General features: G+C 45.2%; 1 protein-coding gene across 3 annotated transcripts in view; it reads right to left on the reverse strand.

Moving 5' to 3' along the window:
* The window catches only part of sos2 (son of sevenless homolog 2 (Drosophila)), a 123492-nt gene extending 109185 nt beyond the window's left edge, over positions 1-14307 (reverse strand). For 2 of the 3 annotated variants that reach the window (XM_041847337.2, XM_045207524.1), the window contains exon 1: positions 13357-14297. In XM_041847337.2, coding sequence (XP_041703271.2) covers positions 13357-13440 — 84 coding nt within the window. In that variant the 5' untranslated portion in view covers positions 13441-14297. Of the gene's footprint in view, positions 1-13356 lie in introns of all 3 variants that reach the window. The other variant, XM_041847338.2, reaches the window with a different exon arrangement.
* Positions 14308-17089: the final 2782 nt, after the last annotated feature.

Here is a 17089-nt window from a genome sequence, read left to right on the forward strand (position 1 = left end):
TTGACTATAGCTCAGCATTCAACACCATAGTACCCTCCAAGCTCATCATTAAGCTTGAGGCCCTGGGTCTGAACCCCGCCCTGTGCAACTGGGTCCTGGACTTCCTGACGAGCCGCCCCCCAGGTGGTGAAGGTAGGAAACAACACCTCCACTTTGCTGATCCTCAACACAGGGGCCCCACAAGGGTGTGTGCTCAGCCCCCTCCTGTACTCCCTGTTCACCCATGACTGCGTGGCCACACACGCCTCCAACTCAATCATCAAGTTTGCAGACGACACAACAGTAATAGGCCTGATTACCAACAATGAGACCTGGGAGTGTGGTGCCAGGAAAATAACCTCTCACTCAGTGTCGACAAAACTTAAGGAGCTGATCGTGGACTTCAGGAAACAGCAGAGGAAGCACGCCCCTATCCACATCGACGAGACCGCTGTGGAGCAGGTGGAAAGCTTCAAGTTCCTCGGCGTACACATCACTGACGATCTGAAATGGTCCACCCACACAGACAGTGTGGTGAAGAAGGCGCAACAGCACCTCTTCAACCTCAGGAGGCTGAAGGAATTTGTCTTGGCACCTAAAATCCTCAAACTTTTACAGATGCACAATTGAGAGCATCCTGTCGGGCTGTATCACCGCCTGGTATGGCAACGGCACCGCCCGCAACCGCAGAGCCCTCCAGAGGGTGGTGCGGTCTGCCCAACGCATCACCGGGGGCAAACTACCTGCCCTCCAGGACACCTACAGCACCCGATGTCACAGGAAGGCCAAAAAGATAATCAAGGACAACAACCACCCGAGCCACTGCCTGTTCACCCCGCTATCATCCAGAAGGCGAGTTCAGTACAGGTGCATAAAAGCTGGGAATGAGAGACTGAAAAACAGCTTCTATCTCAAGGCCATCAGACTGTTAAATAGCCATCACTAGTCTGCTTCCACCCAGTTACGTAGCCCTGCACCTTAGAGGCTGCTGCCCCATATACATTACATTACATTTTAGTCATTTAGCAGACGCTCTTATAGACTTGAAATCACAGGCCACTCTAATAATGTTTACATTATTATATTTTTGCTTTACTCATCTCATATGTATATACTGTATTCTATTCTACTGTATTTTAGTCTGTGCCACTCCGACACTGCTCATCCTAATATTTATATATTCCTTAATTCCATTATTTTATTTTTAGGTTGTGTGTATTGTTGTGAATTGTTAGAAATACTGCACTGTTGGAGCTAGAAACACAAGCATTTCGCTACACCCGCAATCTGCTAAATATGTGTATGTGACAAATAAACTTTGATTTTATTTTATTTTGAATGATTTTATTATTTCTGTATAGACAGGCGTAGGCCAATTAGGCTGTTTCATTTGGACCATTTAATTCAATTTACTTCCCCTAGCCTTATTGAGGCTCCGCCTATCAGCCAATCAACTATCCCCCATAGTAGAAAAGTTCACCTATTCTATTGGTCAGAAATAGCCCAAACAGACTCTGGGACAGTTGTGGGACAATTGATCCCAAATTAATTGAAGCAGTAGGCCTAGGCTATATTATATATATAATTTATTTTTTAAAGCAATGAATCTGATGCAACAGATCAGAAAGCCTAAAATGTTTCTAAAATATTATTCCTTATTATTAGCGATGCGAACAAGGCAGTAGGTGAAAATATGCATTTGATTACCGGACAATTAAAGAACGTTAAAAACCAACAGAACATGAGAGAAATAGGCTACTGGTTTCAATGGCATATGGAAGTCTGTATAAAATAATAGTCTCCACGGACATGGTAGGAATTTGCCTAGGCTACTTTGAAGCCAGGTAAAACATGCCTCATAATATGTAGTAAAACGTTCAGGTTTCAAAACAATTAAGTAGCTATATGTTTTCAATGTGCATACTGCCTCCAGCTCATCGCAAAGTGGTGTGATGCGCTGATGAAGCCTGCCTTCCGTAGCCTATGCATTTGAATGGTGAATGGGAAGCGCGCTTGAATTACCAGTTGAGAAATAAACATTTAGTATCTTTTTAATAGTTGCCAAAAACTGTTTTTAACACAAGATTGCATTTAGAATTGTTGAGCAATGATTTGGCTTATAAAAGAGCTGTCTGGTAGATTTTCTGCTAAAAGGCTCTGTATGCTGTGTGTGTGATACATAACGAACATACACGCGCCAATTTAATTCCACGAAATTATGCAAATTAACCCATAGACCGACAAGCATGACCGATCAAATGTATTTACATCAACTGGTAATTCCATCAATGAATAGGCTAAAAAGCATTATTCTGCAATGGGATTTTTTTTCTTTTCCCAGACAATTGGCCGGTGCCAACTTTATCGGCTTTACTAAATAAATAAAATAAGCCCAAAAGCTATTACCGACTAACGGAAACCCTGGTATCCACGGTGACCGTACGTACATATCCCAACCAGAAGCCATGGATTACAGGCAACATCCGCACTGAACTAAAGGCTAGAGCTGCCGCATTTTCGTCATTTAGCAGACGCTCTTATCCAGAGCGACTTACAGTTAGTGCATACATTCTTTTTAATTTTCATACCCCATGGGAATCGAACCCACAACCCTGGCGTTGCAAACGCCATGCTCTACCAACTGAGCTACCTCCCTGCCGGCCATTCCCTCCCCTACCCTGGACGACGCTGGGCCAATTGTGCGCCGCCCCATTGGTCTCCCGGTTGCGGCCGGCTACAGCAGAGCCTGGATTCGAACCAGGATCTCTAGTGGCACAGCTAGCACTGCGATGCAGTGCCTTAGACCACTGCGCCACTCGGGAGACTATGGTATGTACATATCCCAACCAGAAGCCATGGATTACAGGCAACATCCGCACTGAACTAAAGGCTAGAGCTGCCGCTTTCAAGGAGCGGGACACTAATCCGGACTCTTATAATAAATCTTGCTACGCCCTCCAACGAACCATCAACCAGGCAGTGTCAATACAGGACCAAGATCGAATCCTACTACACCTGCTCTGACGCTCGTCGGATGCAAAGTATCACGGATTACAAAGAGAAACCCAGCCGCGAGCTGTCCAGTGAGGCGAGCCTACCAGAGGAGCTAAATACCTTCTACCTAGCAAATACCTAGCAACACTGAACCATGCATGAGAGCACCAGCTGTTCCGGACGATTGTGTGATCACACTCTCCGTAGCCGATGTGAGTAAGACCTTTAAACAGGTTAACATTCACAAGGCCACAGGGCCAGAAGGATTACCAGGACGTGTAGTCAGACCATGCACTGACCAGCTGGCAAGTGTCTTCACTGACATTTTCAACCTCTCCCTGACCCAGTCTGTAATACCTACATGTTCCAAGCAGACCACCAAACTCCCTGTGCCCAAGAACGCCAAGGTAACCTGTCTAAATGACTATCGCCCCGTAGCACTCACATCTGTAGCCAACACCATCATCCCATCTCTATTGCATTCCACACTGCCCTTTCCCAACTGGACAAAAGGAACACCTACGTGAGAATGCTGTTCATGGACTACAGCTCAGCGTTCAACACCATTGTGCCCTCCAAGCTCATCACTAAGCTAAGGACCCTGGGATTAAACACCTCCCTCTGCAACTGGATCCTGGACTTCCTGATGGGCCGTCCCCAGGTGGTGAGGGTAGGCAACAACACATCCGCCACGCTGACCCTCGGGGGTGAGTGCTTAGTCCCCCCCCTGTTCACCCACGACTGCGTGGCCAAGCACGACTCCAACACCATCATTAAGTTTGCAGACAACACGACGGTGGTAGGCCTGATCACCGACGATGACGAGACAGCCTAAAGGGAGGAGGTCAGAGACCTGGCAGTGTGGTGCCAGGGCAACAACCTTTCCCTCAACGTCAGCAAGACAAAGAGCTGATCGTGGACTACAGGAAACGGAGGGCTGAGCACGCCCGCATCCACACCAACGGGGTGGTTGTGGAGCAGGTCAAGAGCTTCATGCTCCGTGTCCACATCACTAAGGAACTATCATGGTCCACACACATCAACACAGTCGTGAAGAGGGCACGACAACGCCTCTTCCCCCTCAGGAGGCTGAAAAGATTTGGCATGGGGCCCTCAGGTCCTCAAAACGTTATACAGCTGCACCATCGAGAGCATCCTGACTGGCTGCATCACCGCTTGGTATGGCAACTGCTTGGCATCCGACCGCAAGGCGCTACAGAGGGTAGTGCGTACGGCCCAGTACATTACTGGGACTGAGCTCCCTGCCATCCAGGACCTCTATACCAGGCGGTGTCAGAGGAAGGCCATAAAAATTGTCAAAGACTCCAGCCACCTAAGTCATAGACTGTATTCTCTGCTACCGCACGGCAGGCGGTACCGGAGCACCCAGTCTGGAACCAACAGGACCCTGAACAGCTTCTACCCCTAAGCTATAAGACTGCTAAATAGTTACTTAAATAGTTAACCAAATAGCTACCCGGAATATCTGCATTGACCCTTTTTGCACTAACTCTTTTGACTCGTCACATACGCTGCTGCTACTGTTTATTATCTATCCTGTCACTTTATCCCTACCTATATACACTGCTCAAAAAAATAAAGGGAACACTAAAATAACACATCCTAGATCTGAATGAATGAAATCTTATTAAATACTTTTTTCTTTACATAGTTGAATGTGCTGACAACAAAATCACACAAAAATTATCAATGGAAATCAAATGTATCAACCCATGGAGGTCTGGATTTGGAGTCACCCTCAAAATTAAAGTGGAAAACCACACTACAGGCTGATCCAACTTTGATGTAATGTCCTTAAAACAAGTCAAAATGAGGCCCAGTAGTGTGTGTGGCCTCCACGTGCCTGTATGACCTCCATACAACGCCTGGGCATGCTCCTGATGAGGTGGCGGATGGTCTCCTGAGGGATCTCCTCCCAGACCTGGACTAAAGCATCCACCAACTCCTGGACAGTCTGTGGTGCAACGTGGCGTTGGTGGATGGAGCAAGACACGATGTCCCAGATGTGCTCAATTGGATTCAGTTCTGGGGAACGGGCGGGCCAGTCCACAGCATCAATGCCTTCCTCTTGCAGGAACTGCTGACACACTCCAGCAACATGATCTCTAGCATTGTCTGGCATTAGGAGGAACCCAGGGCCAACCACACCAGCATATGGTCTCACAAGGGGTCTGAGGATCTCATCTCGGTACCTAATGGAAGTCAGGGTACCTCTGGCGAGCACATGGAGGGCTGTGCGGCCCCCCAAAGAAATGCCACCCCACACCATGACTGACCCACCGCCAAACCGGTTATGCTGGAAGATGTTGCAGGCAGCAGAACGTTCTCCACGGCGTCTCCAGACTCTGTCACGTCTGTCACGTGCTCAGTGTGAACCTGCTTTCATCTGTGAAGAGCACAGGGCGCCAGTGGCGAATTTGCCAATCTTGGTGTTCTCTGGCAAATGCCAAACGTCCTGCACGGTGTTGGGTTGTAAGCACAACCCCCACCTGTGGACGTCGGGCCCTCATACCACCCTCATGGAGTCTGTTTCTGACCGTTTGAGCAGACACATGCACATTTGTGGCCTGCTGGAGGTCATTTTGCAGGGCTCTGGCAGTGCTCCTCCTGCTCCTCCTTGCACAAAGGCGGAGGTAGCAGTCCTGCTGCTGGGTTGTCGCCCTCCTACGGCCTCCTCCACGTCTCCTGATGTACTGGCCTGTTTCCTGGTAGCGCCTCCATGCTCTGGACACTACGCTGACAGACACAGCAAACCTTCTTGCCACAGCTCGCATTGATGTGCCATCCTGGATGAGCTGCACTACCTGAGCCACTTGTGTGGGTTGTAGACTCCGTCTCATGCTACCACTAGAGTGAAAGCACCGCTAGCATTCAAAAGTGACCAAAACATCAGCCAGGAAGCATAGGAACTGAGAAGTGGTCTGTGGTCACCACCTGCAAAACCAGTCCTTTATTGGGGGTGTCTTGCTAATTGCCTATAATTTCCACCTGTTGTCTATTCCATTTGCACAACAGCATGTGAAATGTATTGTCAATCAGTGTTGCTTCCTAAGTGGACAGTTTGATTTCACAGAAGTGTGATTGACTTGGAGTTACATTGTGTTGTTTAAGTGTTCCCTTTATTTTTTTGAGCAGTGTATCTACCTCAATTACCTCATACCCCTGCACATGGACTCGGTACTGATACCCCGTCTATATGGCCAAGTTATCGTTATTCATTGTATATTTCTTCCTTGTGTTATAATTTTTTCTACCATCTCTGCATTGTTGGAAAGGGCCCGTAAGTCAGCATTTCACTGTTAGTCTACACCTGTTATTTACAAAGCATGTGACAAATAACATTTGATTTGCGACTGAGAAGTAGCCTGGTCCCAGATCGGTTTGTGCTTTCATGCCAACTCCTTGTCACTCATTGTCACGTTTGGCTTGACAGCAATGGAGTAGGCAAGAGCACAAACAGACCTGGGACCAGGCTAGCGGAGAGGACAGGTCCCCCTAAAACTACTTCCTCTTCCTGCCCAGGCAGGAAAGCCCCACAGGAGAGTGAGTCACAGTTAGTCAAAACCACAAACCTCTCTCTCTCTGACAGGCTGTCTTCTCCTCAGGGCAGGAAGGTTGAGGAACGTGTTGAGACAGACAGTGAAATGAATAACACCAAAACTAAACCCACCACCAGCTGCCCTCAGTTTCACCTGTATGTATTTATTCCTAGTCTCACCATTTCCATTTTGTTTATTTTTAAACAATGCATTGTTGGAAATAGGACCCGTAAGTAAGCATTTCACTTTTAGTCTACGCCCGTTTACAAAAACGAGACAAATACAATTATATATTTTATTTTAAAATTTTGCAACCGAAATTAGCGTTACATTCAGGTAGTCCCTCCCTCACTGTTTCAGTCAATTTTATTTTGTTTGGTGCCTACTGAACACAACCCATATTCACAACCTCTCCATGTTGCAATTCTACTGGCCAAAAAGTTCCTTTCAATTTCACAACTTATAAATTAGAACGTGTGTGTTAGCCTCACAAGCAGCTGGTTAAATCAACTGGATCATTATTAATGACAGCAACAAGACAAGTGTTCATAACAACGTAACTGTTACAAACGTGCACCTTAATCTACTGTGTGTGCAGCGGACTAGGACAAAGCTGTACCACTTCAGTTTAAAAATCAAACCACATTTTATTTGTCACATGGGTCTTAAAAACAACAGGTGTAGGGTAACAGTGAAATGCTGATTTACGGGCCCTTCCCAAAAACGCAGAGAGAAAGAAAATAGAGAAATAATAGAAAGGTAAATGACGTAATAAAAGATGCACAATGAGCAAAGGGTTAATGGAGATAGTACGGGCAGCCATTTGATTAGCTATTTAGCAGGCTTGTTTAGCAGTCTTATGGCTTGGGGGTAGAAGCTGTTCAGGGTCCTGCTGGTTCCAGAATGGGCGCATCGGTACCGCTTGCTGTGCGGTAGCAGAGAGAACAGCCATGTCCCTCTCAACCCACAAGAGGCCTCTTAAAACAGAAAAGCCTACAACAGCAGTCTACAAATAGACAAACCTATAAAACCGTTAGGAGGCTTCTGAAGTCAGAGAAGGACCTGGAGCCTCTATACATGGTCAGATATAGCTGTGAAACACAGACAGACAGAGACAGAAAGAGAGACAGGAAGAGAGACAGAGACAGAGAGAGAGAGACAGAGAGAGAGACGACAGAGAGATAATGAGACAGAGAGAGAGACAGAGACAGAGACAGAGCATGGCTGTTTCATATTTACTGGCTGTTTAGAGTGCTTGGGCACATTCATCAGTGGTGAAATGTGATCCACAGCACTTGTTATGACAAAACCTTATCCGTATAGATCTGTGACAAACTGAGTGACTGGCAGGCTGACAGGTTTCTAGTTGACAGTCTTTAGATGGATGAGGAGAGAGAGGCTGATTGAGGGAGATAGAGCTGCTGGGAGGGATGAAGTCACACATACTGTAACATACTGTAAATCAGACAAAGCAGGCCATTTAAGCTTGGGTAAAACACATAAGCCTAGGTTTACAAAATAGACCAAGTCTTTAAGAGAACAATCCACACACACACACAACCATCTCACATCAATGATTGTTGTGTTTTTGCATCACATGAAGTGATTAATGATAAGTGAAAAAGTTAGATGCACAAATATCATAGCCTCAAGACATGCTAACATCTCACCATTACAATAACAGGGGAGGTTAGCATTTTTTGGATGGTATGATATTTATGCTTCTAACTTTCTCACTCATCATTACTCACGATTCATTCGGGATTATCCGTAACCATGGCAGCATCCACATTAACGTAGAAGTGTTTAGAAACATATTCTAGTTTTATTTACAATAAAAGTGACTCCAAAATGACAACACATTATTTACCATTAATTTCTATGGGAGCCTAAATAATCTGAAAGTGGTTCCCAAACTGTGGAGTCACAAGCTTAAATGTAGTCATTGCGTGCTAGGAATATGGGACCAAAAATGCTACACCTTTTGACTACTTTAATAAACACAAGTGAATTTGTCGCAATACTTTTGGTCCCCTAAAATGGGGGGGACTAGGTACAAAAAGTGCTGTAAATTTCTAAAACGGTTCACCCAATACGGATGAAAATACCCTCTAATTAAAGCTGACAGTCTGAACTTTAACCTCAGGGTCATCGTATCATTTCAAATCCAAAGTGCTGGAGTCCAGAGCCAAAAACAACAACAAAAGGGTCCCTGTCCCAGGACTGTTGGAGCTCCCTGTATGATCTGCATCTGGCTGAATGACATTACATTACATTAGAGTTATTTAGCAGACGCTCTTATGACGGACTGGAAGGATGCATTGGATCACACTGTGACCATGTGTAGACGCATCAGCCCTATTCAACGGGAGATACAAAATCACTGCACACACAACTATCAGAAGAAACGATTTGGGGATACCTGGTGAGGACACAAAGCCTGAGTGTGATAAGATCATTGTTATCTGGATCATTTGTGATGATCGGATTAGAACATTATCCTATCCTATTCTTTAACAGTGACTGGCTATCTCCCACCCCCCTCGTATGGTCACACCCCACCCACCCACGGTCACACCCCCCCCACCCACGGTCACACCCTTCCCCACCCACGGTCACACCCCCCTGTAGAGGTTTGGTCTAAAAAGAGGACTACTGCTTCTGACTAGTCGGTCAAAATAGGGAACTATATGAAAGAATGCTGATAGTCTACGTAGACTATCTGTGCTACAACCAGCCATACATATACAGTGCATTGGGAAAGTATTCAGACCCCTTGACTTTTTACACATTGTTACATTACAGCCTTATTCTAAAATTGATTAAATAAAATAACACTCCTCATCAATCTACACACAATACCTCAACGACAAAGTGAAAACAGGTTTTTATAATTTTTTGCAAATGTATTAAAAATTAAAAACAGAAATACCTTATTGACCTAAGTATCAGACCCTTTGTTATGAGACTCGAAATTGAGCTCAGGTGCATCCTGTTTCCATTGATCATCCTTGAGATGTTTCTACAACTTGATTGGAGTCCACCTGTGGTAAATTTAAATTGACTGGACATGATTTGGAAAGGCACACACCGGTCTATAGAAAAGGTCCCACAGTCGACAGTGCATGTCAGAGCAAAAACCAAGCCATGAGGTCGAAGGAATTGTCCATAGAGCTCCGAGACAGGATTGTGTCGAGCCACAGATCTGGGGAAGGGTACCAACACATTTCTGCAGCATTGAAGGTCCCTAAGAACACAGTGGCCTCCATCATTCTTAAATGGAAGAAGTTTGGAACCACCAAGACTCTTCCTAGAGCTGGCCGCCCGGCCAAACTGAGCAATCGGGGGAGAAGGGCCTTGGTCAGGGAGGTGACCAAGAACCAAGCTCCAGAGTTCCTCTGTGGAGATGGGAGAACTTTCCAGAAGACAACCATCTCTGCAGTACTCCACCAATCAGGCCTTTATGGTAGAGTGGCCAGGCGGAAGCCACTCCTCAGTAAAAGGCACATGACAGCCCGCTTGGAGTTTGCCAAAAGGCACCTAAAGATGCTCAGACCATGAGAAACAAGATTCTCTGGTCTGATGAAACCCAGATTGAGCTCTTTGCGAGGAAACCTGGCACGAGGGAAAGATGAACGGAGCAAAGTAGAGATCTGTGATGAGAATCTGTTCCAGAGCGCTCAGGACCTCAGACTGGGGCGAAGGTTCACCTTCCAACAGGACAACGACCCTAAGCACACAGCAAAGATAACGCAGGAGTGGCTTCGGGACAAGTCTCTTAATGTCCTTGAGTGGCCCAGCCAGAGCACGGACTTGAACCCGATCGAACATCTCTGGAGAGACCTGAAAATATCTGTGCAGTGACACTCCCCATCCAACCTGACAGAGCTTGAGTGGATCTGCAGAGAAGAATGGGATAAACTCCCCAAATACAGGTGTGCCAAGCTTGTAGCGTCATACCCAAGAAGACTTGAGGCTGTAATCACTGCCAAAGGTGCTTCAACAAAGTACTTAGTAAAGGGTCTGAATACTTATGTAAATGTGATTTCAGTGTTATATTTTTAATACATTTGCAAACATTTCTAAAAACCAGTTTTTGCTTTGTCAATATGTGTAGATGAGGGAAAAAAACAATTTAAATCAATTTTAGAATAAGGCTGTAACGCTACAAAATGTGGAAAAACTCAAAGGGTCTGAATACTTTCAGAATGCACTGTATGCCTTCATGTCCCAAAAATACAGACTATTAGCTTTCATGGAAATGCCCTCCTCCCTTACCCAGCTGGGTTACACATCTGTATGGGTCACAGGCTCAAACGAGAGAGAGGGGAAGAGAGAGGAGCGAGAGAGGGGAAGAGAGGAGCGAGAGAGGGGAAGAGAGGAGCGACAGAAGAGCGAGAGAGAGGAGCGAGAGAGGGGAAGAGAGAGGAGCGAGAGAGGGGAAGAGAGAGGGGAAGAGAGAGGGGAAGAGAGGAGAAGAGAGGAGCGAGAGAGGGGAAGAGAGGAGCGAGAGAGGGGAAGAGAGGAGCGAGAGAGGGGAAGAGAGGAGCGAGAGAGGGGAAGAGAGAGGGGAAGAGAGAGGGGCGAGAGAGGGGAAGAGAGAGGGGAAGAGAGAGGAGCGAGAGAGGAGCGAGAGAGGGGAAGAGAGAGGAGCGAGAGAGGGGAAGAGAGAGGAGCGAGAGAGGGGAAGAGAGAGGAGCGAGAGAGGGGAAGAGAGAGGAGTGAGAGAGGGGAGGAGAGAGGACCGAGAGAGGAGCGAGAGAGGGGAAGAGAGAGGAGCAAGAGAGGGGAAGAGAGAGGAGCGAGAGAGGGGAAGAGAGAGGAGCGAGAGAGGGGAAGAGAGGAGCGACAGAAGAGCGAGAGAGGGGTAGAGAGAGGAGCGAGAGAGGGGAAGAGAGAGGAGCGAGAGAGGGGAAGAGAGAGGAGCGACAGAAGAGCGAGAGAGGGGAAGAGAGAGGAGCGAGAGAGGGTAAGAGAGAGGAGCGACAGAAGAGCGAGAGAGGGGAAGAGAGAGGAGCGAGAGAGGGGAAGAGAGAGGAGCGACAGAAGAGCGAGAGAGGGGAAGAGAGAGGAGCGAAAAATGTAGCGGCCACAGCGAGACAAACTGCACATGTCCTCTGGCTCAAAATGTTTCCCGCCTGACAAGTTTCAATTAGGATTGTGAAAATCAAGTTGTCTATTTAGAGAAGAGGAAACTCCACTATGAGACAGCTGCAGCTCAGCCCGCTGCTCGTTCAGGACCAGATACATACTAATATATGAAGATATTAATAAAAATGGCCACCAAAATATGAAGTGGAATACACTGGTTAGCTGACATCATGAAAACGATGAGCTCACTACCATGGAGCAGAAGGCTGTGTGCGATTCTGGATGGCCAGACAGCTAGCAACAACAGCAAGAAGCTGCCATGTGGGGAATCGTAGGCAGCTCGTTTCAGCTAGTTTTATCTTGTTCTTGATACCATGTCTTGTTTTGAGGTGCTTTGACTGATGTCACGTCAATACTAAAAATCGGTCATCCAATTTATACCCACATCCAATCTTGAATGAAATAAGTGTAGTAACTATTAGTAACTGTACATGTAACAATAATCCTGGTATTAGAATTGAAAGAATAGTCAAATGGTAGATATGGCTGAAATTCGCTAGCTAGCTAACCAACAACTGCAGCGATGTATTAGAGTGCTCATTCTGCACATTTATTTATGTTTTCAATAAACATTGGAGACGTAAAATATTTTACATGTTGTCAATCTAAAGCCCACGTGTCAAACTCATTCCACGGAGGGCCGAGTGACTGGAGGGTTTCACTCCCCCCCTTGTACTTGGTTGATCAATTAAGGTCACTAATTAGTCAGGAACTGGTTGTCTAGGGCTTAATTGAAAGGAAAAACCCCCAAAACCAGCAGACACTAGGCCCTCCATGGAATGAGTTTGACACACCTGATCTAAGCCAACCCTGTCTGTTTTGCCCCATAGTTGCGTGCTTGTCAGTTTTGTTGCTAAACAACCAACCCGTCTATACTGACAGTTTAGCTGTGTCTTATTGAGTTGGGATAAGCAAGGATGGCGTGCATTTGAGCAAGGCTAAACCTCAGTGCATCAGCTCCATTGGCTTGCTCTCTACAGTGGACCTGGCTGGCTGCTCCTGTAGGAAATGTGGATGTAGAAGAATCTTGACTGATGCACCACTGCAAGAAGATGCCCTATTTGAACCAATAGGCCTATTCACATTAATGAAGAAGCTGTTGTCAAATCGCTAATCAAAATGTTTAGAGGACTGTGCTGCGAAGTTGCTTGTCATCTCGAGACTTCCTTAAAAACAGTTTTGAAACCTGTGACTTGAGAAACACAGACACTAAACATGGGACTCGTGTTGCTTTTGCCTAGTAAATAACAGGCTAATCCATATTGTGAGAGGCTGAGGGATAGATGGGTTTCTGACAACATTTTACACAAGGCAAAGGCAGCATTACAAGATAGTAACTGACTGTCTAAGAGCCATCACTCATTTCAGTTCGGCTCTGATCTCAACTAAGGTTATTGGATGACCTCACTCTTGTTTAACTTTTACATTAAGGCCTGCATCTGTATTGAGGGGGATTTGACAACAAGGAAGAACCATCAGATTCTGCCTGCAACATGTAGCCATTTGCCGCTCTGACTCAGAGCCAAGTTGCATATCTTGTTGGCCTATGTTAATGCGGTATAAATTTACAGTGGGCAACATGTAAAACAAAACAAAAACAGTTGCTAGAGACATGTCAGTAACTACTGTTTCCACGTTTGAGATGCTTCATAGTTTTGATAAATGTTGTTACCTTTCGCAACGCTTGGACGAAGAGGCCTCGCCATTTGTGACTGTTCTCGTCACTTGAAAAGTCGTATATTTGCTGCGGCTGCATGGCTCCTTACGTTGCCGTGATCCGGTCTGGACTGTCAGCATCGGCCCCGGGTAGTCCTTGTGAGTGGGTCAGTCCAGGCACGGTGGGAAAAATGAACTTGAAGGTAACTAAGCTAATAGAACACTAGCTAAACCGTACACCAAATCGAGCAAGGTTTGGTAATGCTAACTAGAAAGAAAAAAAACATGTATTACTGTAAGCGAGCTAATTTAAAAGTGCAAGGCTAGTTAGCTATAACATGATTCTCAGATTTTACAAAGTGCTAGCAACTCACTTGTTAGCGGTCTCATTTACTAGCTAGTTAGTTAATATGCGCCTAGTGCGCTAGCTAATTAGTTAGCCAGCTAGATAGCTCATAAACAAATGGTTAGCTAGTTAGCTACGCTCTATGCTATTTTAGATAGTTGGCTAGGTAGCTAACAAAATATAAACATAGCCAGCTAACTAGCCATTTCAGTTAAAATGTCATGACTAAAACGTATAATGTTAGTAAGTACACTGCCTATTGTAACTTAGGTTTAGCGCTATCACAGCTTTGATTATTATCTGCTAGCTAGAGAGCACACATCTGTATGCAAAGGCTGTCTCTATCATGGCCTTGGTGCACTGTTGTGGCACAAGACTATTCATTCAATTCCAAAGAAGGAAAAACTTTCTCCTCTGCTGTTTACTTCAACAACTATCATATTTTCCGCATCGGTTAATCGCGCACTCCAAGAACAATCCCACTAGGATAGTCCGAGGCATGTTTATCCAGTGTCCAGCGGCACAAGAAGCGCTTGTTGATGTGTTTTTGTTATCGTTGGAGATGTTCCTCCCTCAACTCCTAACTCAACGTCCGTGCGTGTCTGCCTGAATCTCCGCCCGTCACTTGCTCAGTTTGCGTCCTGCGTAGACAGGCAGTGAGTTTGCGTAAGCACAGTGAAGGGGGGGGGGGTGGAAACGCCTTTGTCCAGGGAAAGAGTGGGGACCACAAGTTTGTGTACCTCTATATTATTTATAGGCTAAACCTAGCTAGTTTATCATTATTGCTTATAAAATTACATTAAAAGACAGCCTCAGATGTTAGCATGATTTCAATTGATCCACCTAAGAAATGAAGAAAAAATTATATACTCCATGGGAACATATGACCATGTTTGAACAGTAGTGGCTGTAATAAGATGATTTCACTGTGAGCCAACTATCATTGTGCAGTTTGGTTACTGTACTGTAAGATCCTGCCCCCCTGTGGACATAGTGATCTTGCTCACAAATTCAGTGAATGATTAGAGAAATAATATACACTAAGTGTACAAAACATTAGGAACACCTTCCTAATATTGAGTTGTACCCCCCTTTGCCCCCAGAACAGCCTCAATTCGTCAGGGAATGGACTTCAAGGTGTCTGAAAGCATTCAACAGGGATGCTGGCCCATGTTGACTCCAATGCTTCCCACAGTTGTGTGTCAAGTTTGCTGGATGAGTGGATGTCCTTTCGGTTCCATTTCTGCGATACAGTTGATAACCATTGCTATGAATGCAATGAAGCCAACCTTACTGAAGCATATATCACTCGTTGGCCGATCCCTTTGTGCTGGCACAGATCCACTACTCACAGGGATCGTCTCAAGATCCCTCACCCATCCTCCTCTACTTTCTTCACTGCCTCAGCATAGGACACCTTCTGCACTACTCTGACCACCTCCACCTGCCTCTCTCGCACCGGGCACTTCCGATCCCCAGCAACATGGGCACCCCTACAGTTGACATTACTTTGTCAGCTAAAAACTCAGACTCAAAAAAGGACTGACAATAACTCCTGTTTCACAACCGGGTCTGCTTGGCACCAAACGGCAGGCGCCACAAACACCTCAATTTCTCCACCTGCACACTTAACGCTACCCCAGAAAAATCACTACTTTTCAACGGTGCCCTATTCCTAAACGCCAAGTAAGAAACATATCTTGACCCAGGTTTCGTGACACCGCGCGCCCGTTAGTTCTGCTCCGAAGAAACACAAACACACATCACAAATCCACTACAGGTTACCTTCACTGATTCAACTCCTTCCCCACCCACCCTGAAACCACATATGGATCCGCCAAAAGGCATTGATCCACTTTCTCCTAAAATTAAACTCCTACTGGAACGGATTCTTCTTTTATCATCTCGGTCGATAGCAGGGCCACACCTTCCACCTCACTTAACTCGCCCTCATTCACTTCCAGTTCACCTCCAGAACGCGAGACAGGCGCAAGGTTCACTCTGTTCTTCTTCGACACGCCATCTCCATTTTGTATCGCCGTCTTCCTCAAATTTCAAATCCAACCTCTGCTTTCCTCATTCTCCTCGTCCTCTTCTTCCTCCAATTCTATTCCTCCTCAGACAGCCACCTTTCTGTTTCCCTGTCCCAATAGTCCTCTTCTTCCGACATTGCTTGCCATCCCCAATCCATGTCTCAAGGTTTAAAAATCCTTCTTTAACTTGTCTCTTCCTCTACACTGATTTGAAGTTAATTTAACAGGTGACATCAATAAGGGATCATAGCTTTCACCTGGATACACCTGGTCAGTCTATCATGGAAAGAGGTGTTCCTAATGTTTTGTACACTGTGTGTGTAATTCTTACAACCAAGTCATTATCTTTATTATCCTTCACATTAGTACAAGATATCCCATATACTGCACCAATAATAATGGTAAAAGTTATTTATTTAAAATACATCGAATCTCAGTAATAAACTATTTTGTCCCTGATATTGTACACATCACAAAAGTCAAAATGAGACAATTTTAATTCATAGAAAAATGAATTAAACCGTTTCATATCGTCTCAGTAAACAGGCTAACACAATTAAACCGTTTTTCAAAAACAATCACTGTCAAAGAATGTGACTGCGGCAAAATGAAAAACGACAGATAAACATTGAGTTTATGATCAAATAAATGGTTTTTAGCAGCATAAATCTGCGCGTTAAAAATCAAAAAGCAGAAATGGTGGTAAAAACCAAGATTTTTTTAGCACTACTTGTGCATCATCATCCAACATTTGAAGCAATGAGAGGGATCACATGAGAATACAGGACCACAGTGGAGCAAATCTTTAATTTAGAACATTCTGGTGAATTATTGGCATCATCTGGAATAATCTGTGCAACCATCTCATTTTTGGTTTCATCGGTGCATCTAACAACATTTCAAACGTTAAGGGTCGGTAAAAAAAAAAAAAGCTATTTCTGCGGAGATTCTGCATTTAATTAGTTTTTTAGTCCAAGATTTGGTTTAATCTGTGTCTGGAAAACTGGTCCTCGGTAGTCTGGACTAGGGTTGAATGGCGGGAACCCGGTTACCGAGATTTACTGCCAAAAACAACCAATTTTTACCGGGATAAATAACTGTGAGAAACCGATCAATTATAATAAATTATTTATATGAACAGCATGCCGTGAAATGGAATTTAAAATATATGCGATGTCCTAAATCTGGTTTCTCTACGGCCTCTGCATGATGAATCATCAAGGCGCAGGGTGCAGACAGAGCCCACCTCAGTATGGTGCGATGGCGGTAGGCTATTGCAGTTATTTATTCAGACCCATAACCATTCAATTTCCATAACCATTCAATCTTCGTGAAGAAGAAGTGAAAGCCTTCCGCATCTAAATCTAGTC

Source organism: Coregonus clupeaformis, chromosome 25, assembly GCF_020615455.1.
Source record: "Coregonus clupeaformis isolate EN_2021a chromosome 25, ASM2061545v1, whole genome shotgun sequence".
Lineage (NCBI taxonomy): Eukaryota > Metazoa > Chordata > Actinopteri > Salmoniformes > Salmonidae > Coregonus > Coregonus clupeaformis.